The sequence below is a fragment of the Chanos chanos genome, chromosome 14 (genome assembly GCF_902362185.1).
Source record: "Chanos chanos chromosome 14, fChaCha1.1, whole genome shotgun sequence".
Lineage (NCBI taxonomy): Eukaryota > Metazoa > Chordata > Actinopteri > Gonorynchiformes > Chanidae > Chanos > Chanos chanos.
In genome coordinates, this window is record NC_044508.1 from 153,922 (window position 1) to 165,000 (window position 11,079).

Genomic DNA, 11,079 nt, shown 5'->3' on the forward strand with positions numbered 1-11,079 from the left:
AGTTGGGTGAATATGAATCAAATAATAAATAAATAACATTATGTGTTCATTACAATCTATCAGAAATCGTTCTTTTATTGATATTTAAATTGTTTCTATCTTGCAGCCCAAACCAATGCATATAATTTTACAAAACTCCATACAGGGAACGTACGTTTTATTGTAATCTTTGAAAAGGTTCGTACAGGTAAATGGGAAATAGGCCTAAATCCACAGTAAACAATCCAGAAGGGGGAAAAAAAAAACAGGCCCAGCTACAGCATAGATTAGAAGACTCTAAAAAGACCTCCCCAGCGCTTGTAGAAAGAAAAACGCATTCAGTCAAAGACTACTGACTGTCTTTAAATTGTCATCTAAACACGAGCTTGAATCACTGGCTGTCGCTCTCTGAATATGATCGGAGGTGTTATCCCAATAGTTGGTGGATCGTACGGAGAGTAGGGGTTAACTTGACTTCCCGGCGGTGGTAGGAAAGGGTTCCCATAAGGAAATCCTGGGTTTGGGAATGATGGGTTGAGTAGTGCTGGACTCTGGGGAGGAAGGTATTGGACCGGGACCGGCACCGTCTGAGGCGAAATAGCGGCAGCGTCGGGAAATGGTGCCACAGGAATGGGGATACTTTGCTGAGGGGACAGTATAGCGTACCTGGTTCCCTGTGGGACAACTGCCGAGGGGTACGATGGTACTGTTAAGGCGACCGGTGTGGCCAACACGAACTCCGGGTTTGTTTTCTGCGGCATAGCACTCTGGCTTACACCAGCCGGAGGTTGAGGGGAAATGTAAAGGTTTAACATTGGTACACTCCCAGCACTGGCTGGATTAAAGTTTGCTGTTGGGATGCGGACAGCGGTAGGTTGAGCGTCGACTTGGCGTGTTGTAGTTCTTTGTGGATGCGGGGGTTGCGGGATCAGACGGTTATTGACGTTCGCAAGAGTTTCTTTCATCTGAGTCAACAGCAGTTGCAGATCCTAGAACAGTTGAGGGAAAAGGAAATCATCTGTATCATTTGGAAGGTCTAATAACATTTTAAAGCACGTCTGTATATGTAGACCTAAAACACATCTTCGCTTGTTTTGTAAAACCAGTAGGCTATGCGATAAAGATTATTTTATAACAGAAAGTGTTCAGTCACCTCTTCACTTGCAGATCTCGCTTTCCTCGGATGCTGTTCTTCTACCTGGAGAGAAAATAAGGAACTTTTAAAACTTTTTGTTGTTGTTTTAGCACTTACGGTGAAATGAATAAATTGATAAAATCGCGTGACTTACTGGCGCTGCCAAACAAACGCACACAGTACCCAGCAGTAACATCAGCGTCCTCATCTTTCTGTTCAATCTGCAATATCATTCACATTTTATAGACATAACTGTTACCTGGATCACCTCCAGCCCTCACGCCACGTATAGCATCACTGTCATAACGGTATCATAATAGAACAATCAAATGCAAACCTCACCTTAATGTTATGGTCTACGTGATAAATATTAATGATGAGAGAACATTCTGTAGAATCATAAAATATCTTTAACTAATTTTTCAGAGGGAAGGATCAGTTATAAAGTCAGCGCTGATTTGGTGAGAACCAATCATATTTGGTCTTGCGCGTTACCTTTTGGATAGCCGGTCTAATCAGGAGGAGAGGGCAATAAGAGTGTTTGTTTAGGAGAAAAAAACCCTATAACTTTCCAAGACCGCACTGTTTTGCAGACACTACCAATTAAAGGTAGTATCAGTCTTATTTGGTTTCTACAGAGTCGTTTTTTTTTAACCCAACCTGTTTTCTGTCCTTAAGATCAACTGTCACTCTGCTTTCTGTAATGCATTTGTTGTTTTGTCTTATCCACCCAAATATGTCCTTTGGATATGGAATAGTTATTACTAGCTCTCTCCCTGCCAAGTCATGTTATTGAGGTTAGCCCAGCATTACTCAAGTACAGATGAGAATGTCCTCCAGCTGTAGCATGGTTACTGCAGAACCACAATGACGGTTAGTGCCCTTTGCCTGCATGGTGCAATAAGTCCCACAGGGCTGGCTTCCTACACGCTTTCCCAATCCCAACCCACAGACACATTAATGCTTTCTCTCTTAACTAAATAGAACTTCGCTGATCTTTAACCTGAATTAAATACATATGTAACTCCAGTACTGAAACTTCACATGAGTTACTCAAAACAAAAAAGCTTTTCCTAAAATGTCACACTCGTAGACTAATTTACTTATACAGGTCTGGATAAACCGGGAGGGAAAAACGCCCCTAGAGACAATTATATGTGATTACTACATCTGATTTTATTACAGACACAAACATGACTTTGGAAATGAGCCAGTGGCCTGTGCAGACAGAGCGCTGCACAGTGTGGTTTCAGCACTGGGCACATTCCTCCCACCTCAGATCAAACTGTTCGGCTTCACCTCTAAGTATGAAATTTAAATTAAACTCCATTTCACTTCAAACCACATAATTGCCTTAAACACCTTCCTAATCTGACATGGAGTGCTAGAGAAGATCATTTACGTGAAACAGAGTGAAGTGTCCGGAGTTCCCCTGCATTCAAATCCCACAGAGGTAAGGGGAGGATATATATGTGTGAGAAATGTTTCAGTCAAACACAGAAGAGAACCCGAAAACTCTGTTGTAAAACCCAGAGGGTAAGTCAGTCGGCACATTCTAAACATTACACAACATATTAGTGAAGTAACTGGGTTTATTACTGATACAATGTAAAAACATAGTTCCTGTTTTAAGACTGTTCACTCAGAGAATTGTCAAATCATTTTTCCTTAGCTGTGAACTATTCTCCAGGTGACAGGCAAAAATGATGACATTTATTTTCCTGTTGGCTCTCCTGAGTTCCTGCCTTCCTGCTCCTGTAAGTACATACCAACATTTATTTCATATATTGCAAGGTGCATTAAAAATAAATTCTAAATATTCAAATGAATTGTAAACGCAACCCTTTGTGACTGACCAAGGTTGAGAAAACACAAAGCAGGAGGAGCAGGTCGCTAAGCACCAAGGTAAATGTCCTGTACTGTAACGTAATGTACTGTACTGCACTGTCCTGTACTGTAACGTAATGTACTGTCCTGCACTGTCCTGTACTGTAACGTAATGCACTGTACTGCACTGTCCTGTACTGTAACGTAATGTACTGTAAATGGCCTTTGATCATAGTTTTGTATATCAGTCTAGATTTAATTTTTGAATCAGGTGATGGTTCGTTCATAATTGTGTGCTCATATATAAAGATACAATTCTTAAAAAAATATTCCTATGATCTTTAAAGATGCATTTATTTTTACAACATGCTTCCACCCTCAGACATCTTTGAAATGAGAAAATGATTCGTTTTTTTGTCACAGGACCTGTCTCCTGTTCCCAGTAATCTGCTCTCCGTATCCCAGAACCCATACTCTCTACTCTACCCCTACCTCCAGCCCTGCTACATCTATCACTCCTTATACCTCTGCTACACATACAGCCCCGCCTACTCTCTCCACCCCTCTCCACCCTACAACCCTCTCATCACCCCTAATATTGCCATCCAACCTCCCATCATAGTCGTGGAGAGGCCAGCCAACAGAACAACACCTGCCAATCAGACACACACAGAGGAGACAGGACTTTAGTCCAGTGGATGCATGTCTGCCAACCTGCTGTCACTTAGAATGGAAATAGGGCTGGATTATTTTAGAATGGAAATAGGGCTGGATTATTTTAGAATGGAGATATGGCTGGATTATCTGATGTCAGTGAAGACTGAGGTCACTGACCTTGATTTGGTGACATGACTAGATGAATCTGAATGTGTGTCTCATGCCTAATGTGATTTCCAGGATATCATTTTTGTAGAGCATTCTGTTGTGTATTATTGAGCATCAGCATTGAAGCTGACGGCTGAAGTGCTTTATTATGTTGATTTCCACTGATTGAGGAAAAACCAGACACACTATCTATTACCGTTATGTCTTCTTGTAAATGTTTAATAAATGAAACAAAGCAATGGTTATGTTGTCACAAAGTTTATTTAAAAGAAATTCAAGAGCATTAAAAGAAAAAAAATGGATTCCAATAAAATAAAACTCAAAACAGTAAACACAGATTGTTTTTCACTTTGCATTCATACTACCTGTACATTAGACTTCAACAACTGAGCCTGTTTTCAAATAACTTAATGCAGCTTTTTCAAAGTGCAAATTCTGAGTTCACACATGGAATTTACACGTATCTGACAATGTCAGTGAGGGGAGGGGCTGAATAAAGGAGGGGGCGTGACAGAGACAGAGACAGAGAGAGAGACAGAGAGACAGAGACAGAGAGAGAGACAGAGAGACAGAGACAGAGAGAGAGAGACAGAGAGACAGAGAGAGACAGAGAGAGACAGAGAGAGAGAGACACAGAGACAGAGACAGAGAGACAGAGACAGAGAGACAGAGAAACAGAGACAGAGAGAGAGCGCAGGAAGGAGTGAATGAATACGTTTGTGAATGAAAGACAGCCAGTGAAAGGGTGTCAGTGACAGACTAAGTCATGAACCATGAGTGAACATGGCTGACCGAGTGAGAGAGACAGTGACTGAGCGTGTGGGCGACAGAGAGAACCACTGAATGTGTGTAAGTGAGACTAGGTGAGAATGTGGAGTGAGAGAGACAGTGACTGAGTGTGTGGGCGACAGAGAGAACCACTGAATGTGTGTAAGTGAGACTAGGTGAGTATGTGGAGTGAGAGAGACAGTGACTGAGTGTGTGGGCGACAGAGAGAACCACTGAATGTGTGTAAGTGAGACTAGGTGAGTATGTGGAGTGAGAGAGACAGTGACTGAGTGTGTGGGCGACAGAGAGAACCACTGAATGTGTGTAAGTGAGACTAGGTGAGTATGTGGAGTGAGAGAGACAGTGACTGAGTGTGTGGGCGACAGAGAGAACCACTGAATGTGTGTAAGTGAGACTAGGTGAATGTATGTGGAGGCTGATGGGCTATGATTTGCTCTCAGCTCCGGCTGCAGACTGGGTCGTGCTCTCTGGTCTGACAATCTGATATGTGATGAGGTACTCCGGATAGGCCTGTGAAAAGACAAACGGACAACACACTGATGAAAGCCTCAAAGAACCATCAGACATCTTCACTAAACTTCTGGAATACCCCCTCTGTTATGGGGCTCTAGAGCTGTGTAAACAACATTAGATGGACAGAAGCTCCGCTTGCCCTTCTCAGATGGAACGATGCATACGACAGGCATTCGCAGATTAGATTAGATTAGATTAGATTAGATTCAACTTTATTGTCATTGTGCAGAGTACAGGTACCAAGCCAATGAAATGCAGTAGCATCTAACCAGAAGTGCAAAAGCATAGTATTATTTACAGATAAGTGCAGGTATAAGTGAGTAAAGCAGTAAGTGATGCTATACCTTACAGTATATACAGCATTATAGACAGTGGTGAGCAATATATACAGATATATACATGTATAATATATTAATTATGTTATACACAGAGGTGGACTTTAGTTGCTTTCTCAGCACAGTCATGGTCACTAATCATGTTCACTTAAATGTCTCACTCTGCAAGGTTCGGCCAGTCTCTCATTATGTCATCCTGATTGTTATGTCAGACAGCATCCTCACTGGACACAATCACATTTACATGTCGCTGGGGTTCCAGGGTAACAGCGTAGTCATAGATCTGCCACAACCGTGAAGCGTATGACATTTACCGAGACTGTGATGTGTGCATTATTCCGTTAGGAGTTGTGGTTTTAGTCCAGCAACACTGTGTAGTCTACAGTCAGCATCTCAACTCCCTGTCTAAACACTAGGGCTGGCCCCAAATATTCCACTGTTTGGATATTCGTTCGTTGGGTAGGTTTTTTCAATGTTGGGATTCGGCTATTCGGGGTTTTTTGTGTTGTTTTGCTAAATGTAGGCTATCAATAAGGGCGAACTGCAAATTACATTTTGTCAGCACATTCTTGTACTATATTTATAGATTTTAATTGCATTGTTAAAATGTGGAAATAATGTAAAACTTCCAATAAACGCAGAGGCATTTCTTCACTTTAGTGACTTAACTTTACTGGCGTTTATTGAAGACTCAGCCATAATAAGAGACCTGTGTTTATTTCACCTAAAGCCCTCAGGCTTCTGTAAGATACTGGTAGCAGAACTGACCAGGAAAATTCACCATGTTTTTTCCCCAAGTAGCCTTCTTAACAAACAATATACAGTGCTTTTTGGTAGCAGCTGAAACAGGCATCACTGATAAAGTAAGTCCAACATTGTCCTCACTGATAAAGTAAGTCCAACATTGTCCTCACTGATAAAGTAAGTCCAACATTGTCCTCACTGATAAAGTAAGTCCATAATCCTCACTGATAAAGTAAGTCCAACATTGTCCTCACTAATAAAGTAAGTCCAACATTGTCCTCACTAATAAAGTAAGTCCAACATTGTCCTCACTAATAAAGTAAGTTCATTGTCCTCACTAATAAAGTCCTCACTAATAAAGTAAGTCCAACATTGTCCTCACTAATAAAGTAAGTCCAACATTGTCCTCACTAATAAAGTAAGTTCATTGTCCTCACTAATAAAGTCCTCACTAATAAAGTAAGTCCAACATTGTCCTCACTAATAAAGTAAGTTCATTGTCCTCACTAATAAAGTCCTCACTAATAAAGTAAGTCCAACATTGTCCTCACTAATAAAGTAAGTTCATTGTCCTCACTAATAAAGTCCTCACTAATAAAGTAAGTCCATTGTCCTCACAACCTATGATGGGGAAGCACAGTCTAAATGACGGTATCACTGTGAATTCAGGCGACCATGATCCGAAAGACCGCTTATTTTGTTCGTTAATGTTTCATCTAATTCATGACCAGATGAACAGGCATCAGGCAAACTGAACTCATTAAAACAACCTCACGCTGTTTTTTTTAACCCATGTGCGTTCCTTTTCCTAGCCTGGAGAAACAATGGGGCTTCCTTTTCAAAACAAGTGTTATTATGTTTTTAGCCACTAAAAATAAACATGACTACTGTAAGCAGTGTAATCCACTGCTCTTTGATTTTATAGTCATGAAGACTAAATACCGGTGTAGTTCTCCTCGGCGTTTATTTGAGGCAGACGGTTATTTCACTGAAAGGGTCACGCATACCGCCGATTATGAGAAACCTGCCTTTACTGGAGACTGGGCTGTTATTGGACGTTTTAGGGTCTATACCATCTCAGCTTGGGCGGCTGACATCCCTCTCACTCACAGACGTGAACGTAAAGCGTCGGTTCACCTTGGCCGTTTAAGGGAAGACAAAATGCCAGACGCATGGTGACGGAACCACTTAAATCGTTAATCGTTCCAGGGGAGAGAAAGTCAAGATGAACTGGTTTTAACAGAATCCTTAAACATGAATGTCTTTAGTTAAGCCTAACAGCCCTACTAAATACACTGTCCAAAAACACACACATGGTCAGAGCACACACACAGTCAGAATACACACACACACACAGTCAGAATACAAAGACACAGAGTCAGATTACACACACACACAGTCAGATTACACACACACAGTCAGAATACACACACACAGTCAGAATACACACACACAGTCAGAATACATACACACACACACACAGTGAGAATACACACACACACAGTCAGAATACACACACACACAGTCAGAATACATACACACACAGTCAGAATACACATACACACACAGTCAGAATACACACACACACAGTCAGAATACACACACACACACACACAGTCAGAATACACACACACACACACACAGTCAGAATACACACACACACAGTCAGAATACACACACACACAGTCAGAATACACACACACACACACACACACACAGAGTCAGATTACACACACACACACACAGTCAGAATACAAAGACACAGAGTCAGAATACACACACACACACAGTCAGAGTACACACACACACACACACACAGTCAGAATACACACACACACACACACACAGTCAGAATACACACACACACAGTCAGAATACACACACACACAGTCAAAATAAACACACACAGTCAAAATAAACACACACACAGTCAGAAGACACACTCACACACACAGTTAGAATACACACTCTCACACACACAGTCAGAATACACACACACACAGTCAGAATACACACTCACACACACAGTCAGAATACACACTCACTCACACACACACACACAGTCAGAATACACACTCACACACACAGTCAGAATAAACACACACACAGTCAGAATACACCACTGCAGCTGTCAACAAAACAAAAATGGTGCCAAAGCCATGTTCTATAAAGACATGTGACAGTAGCTGTTTCTTCAAGTTCAAGTTTTTGTTTTTATTCTATTTTCTATTTTTCTCTATTCTATTTATCTTTAGTTGATTCTGGTCACATAAAGAGTGTCGAGGATTTCTCTCTTACCTGTTCTCCTCGGTAGATAACGTATTCAGCGTAAGCGAGGCCATTTACGCTGGGCCGACCAATCACAGAGTGGTGTCCGGGCGGGGCATGGGCCATCTTCATGGCACTGAACTGTAGGAAGGACTTCCCCAGTGTCACTCGACAGAACAGCATGTGCCTGACGGGAGAGAACAGGCCAATGAAACGGCCCAGAAACACTTACAACACAACACTCTCCCGCTCTCTCACCTTCCACTAACACATCAGAGTGGTCCTATATGAAGGCATTCAAGACGAGAACGACCTCACACACTCAAAACCTCTTAGGCAGTGCTACTGCAGCTGCTCCACAATGGAGATTCAAATTTAGATCAAATCATTTTAAGATATTTTAAATTACTGCGCTGCATGTTTCAACATAAATAACAGTTTTCTTCCCTCTCATCTTCTCTGCCTCAACATTTGAGCTCTAGAAGATACCAGTACCAAACCCCCCCCTGCCCCGACCTCCTGCCCCGACCTTCTGCAAGCCCCTACTCACAGCCAGCGGCCCACCTGTGATGCAGTCACAACCTGACTGTGGAACCAAGATCTGTCTTTTATAAGTAACACTGGACTTCTTATATACTGTAAATATCTATATTTTATGTGCTGTCCAGAGGAGAATGGGCTCCCCCTGCTGAGTCCAGGTTCCTAACAGGGTTTCCTCAGCCTACCCCTTCATTTCTAGTTTTTTCATGCGACTGTTGCTTTGGTCTTGCTTCCTAGGGGGTTTAGGGACTGATCTCTGTAAAGCTGCTCTAAGACAGCTGTTGACTATAAAAAGTGCAATGCCAGTAAACAGATAACTATACAAAAAAACAAACGATACAAATTGACTTGAAATGGAAGCATGTGCTGGTTGGGGTGTCGGACAGCGGGAGGAGGGTGTACCTGTGACAGGTGTAGCAGGACCGGTCTTTGTGTGTAGGACAACCTGTGCCGCCTCCAATCCCGTACACATACTGATTGCTTTTGGAGGAGTTTTCCGCAAAGTAGATTCCAGCTCCAAACATCCCGCCAATGTAGGCATGCCGCTCGTCAAAACCTTTATGGATGATGGCGTTTATGAAAGGAGACCCTGGAGCAGGAAACCCAATGATTATGAGATGATGTTTCTGCTCTGGTCTGACATGAGAAAATATTCACAATTTTTCCAAATTTCATATGACATTTAGCACAGTATAACAACATCCCTGAGTGTTCATTGATGTTGGTTGACACAAATATTTTCTTAAGTTGATGTGGGAGGCCATGTGAAAGTGCGTACACTCACTGTGGTAAACAGCTCGGTAAACTGCTTAATTACCTTGGATGCTAGTTTTGTACGTAATTTTGGTATTGGCTGGTACTGCATTTGTCATGGTGGTTAGTTGTGGTAAAGTGTCTTTGGTCAGTGGTTAGGGAAGAGAGGAGGATTTACCGTGAAAGAGCATGCGCTCGTTGTGCTGATTATGGTTTTCATCGCCGATCTCTTTCTGCCGATGTGTGTATCTCTCCCTTAGCTTTTTATTCACTACTTTCTGGATCTACTCAAATACAAACAAAAGTCTTTGATTTCATACCACCACTCATGACAACACCAAGCAAAAACAGGATAAACAGGAAGGGTAAACACATAGATAAACAGGAAGTGTAAGCACACACATCTTACCTTAATGACCTTGTATCTGTTAAAGATGCCACCTGCATTTCCACCATCTCTATGTTCACGGATTGTGCTCTGCATCTGATAAACCAACATATCCGATTCTTTAGGCTTGTGTTCAGTACAAATCACAGAATTACTCCACATCTCAGCTTGTGTTCAGTACAAATCACAGAATTACTCCACATCTCAGCTTGTGTTCAGTACAAATCACAGAATTACTCCACATCTCAGCTTGTGTTCAGTACAAATCACAGAATTACTCTACATCTCAGCGTGAGGTTCAGTACAAATCACAAAATTAGTCAAGCCTTTGGCCTGTGCCAGGCAGAAACACGGCCAGTAATTAGCCAGTGTGCTACTGAATGCTGCTGAGTGCTACTGACCGTGCTGATAGGCTGAGAGAACTGAGTCTTAAAAGTACAGTTAAATATAGTGCAATCCAAAATACATTTACATATAAGGAGTTAAGTCAGCTGTTGTACTCCTCTGGGAGAGGGTTTATTGAAATTTTTAAAAAAAAGTTTAAGTTCTTTTGACATTTCAGAGAAGCATGTTTAAGCATGAACCAGTCATTCTGTAAATATACTGGCTGTCATCTAAGTAGAACCAGTCATTCTGTAAATATACTGGCTGTCATCTAAGTAAAACAAGTCATTCTGTAAATATACTGGCTGTCATCTAAGTAAAACCAGTCATTCTGTAAATATACTGGCCGTCATCTAAGTAAAACCAGTCATTCTGTAAATATAAAATTACAAACCCACTCACTGCTCTTAACTCAGGCAGGGGGAGAGTGTGAGAGACTGTCTGCCTGCCTGCCTGCCTGCCTGCCTGCCTGCCTGCCTGTCTGTCTGTCTGTCTGTCTGTCTGTCTGTCTGTCTGTCTGTCTGTCTGCCTGTCTGCGTTGCCCCTCTCACTTTCCCCATTTGTATTCCACTCTTATCTGTAGTTTTTAAATCTGAGAT

General features: G+C 41.8%; 2 protein-coding genes across 4 annotated transcripts in view; both read right to left on the minus strand.

Moving 5' to 3' along the window:
• LOC115827932 (leucine-rich repeat extensin-like protein 5) lies at positions 1 to 1,836 on the minus strand. 2 transcript variants are annotated; one of them, XM_030791828.1, is made up of 4 exons: positions 1,610 to 1,836; positions 1,269 to 1,335; positions 1,133 to 1,177; positions 1 to 968 (listed from the first exon to the last, which is right to left on the minus strand). In XM_030791828.1, the coding sequence occupies exons 2-4, from the start codon at positions 1,320 to 1,322 to the stop codon at positions 354 to 356; spliced, it is 714 nt and encodes a 237-aa protein (XP_030647688.1). In that variant the 5' UTR covers positions 1,323 to 1,335; positions 1,610 to 1,836; the 3' UTR covers positions 1 to 353. The 2 variants fall into 2 exon arrangements, with proteins under 2 accessions (XP_030647688.1, XP_030647687.1); XM_030791827.1 differs by lacking the exon at positions 1,610 to 1,836 and adding an exon at positions 1,457 to 1,516.
• A 3,142-nt stretch (positions 1,837 to 4,978) lies between these two features.
• The window catches only part of tnksb (tankyrase, TRF1-interacting ankyrin-related ADP-ribose polymerase b), a 38,836-nt gene continuing 32,735 nt past the window's right edge, over positions 4,979 to 11,079 (minus strand). For both annotated transcript variants that reach the window (XM_030791234.1, XM_030791233.1), the window contains exons 23-27: positions 10,118 to 10,192; positions 9,887 to 9,992; positions 9,358 to 9,544; positions 8,446 to 8,602; positions 4,979 to 5,065 (exon numbers count right to left, since the gene is read on the minus strand). In XM_030791234.1, the coding sequence (XP_030647094.1) occupies positions 4,979 to 5,065; positions 8,446 to 8,602; positions 9,358 to 9,544; positions 9,887 to 9,992; positions 10,118 to 10,192 (612 nt within the window). The remainder of the gene's footprint in view (positions 5,066 to 8,445; positions 8,603 to 9,357; positions 9,545 to 9,886; positions 9,993 to 10,117; positions 10,193 to 11,079) is intronic.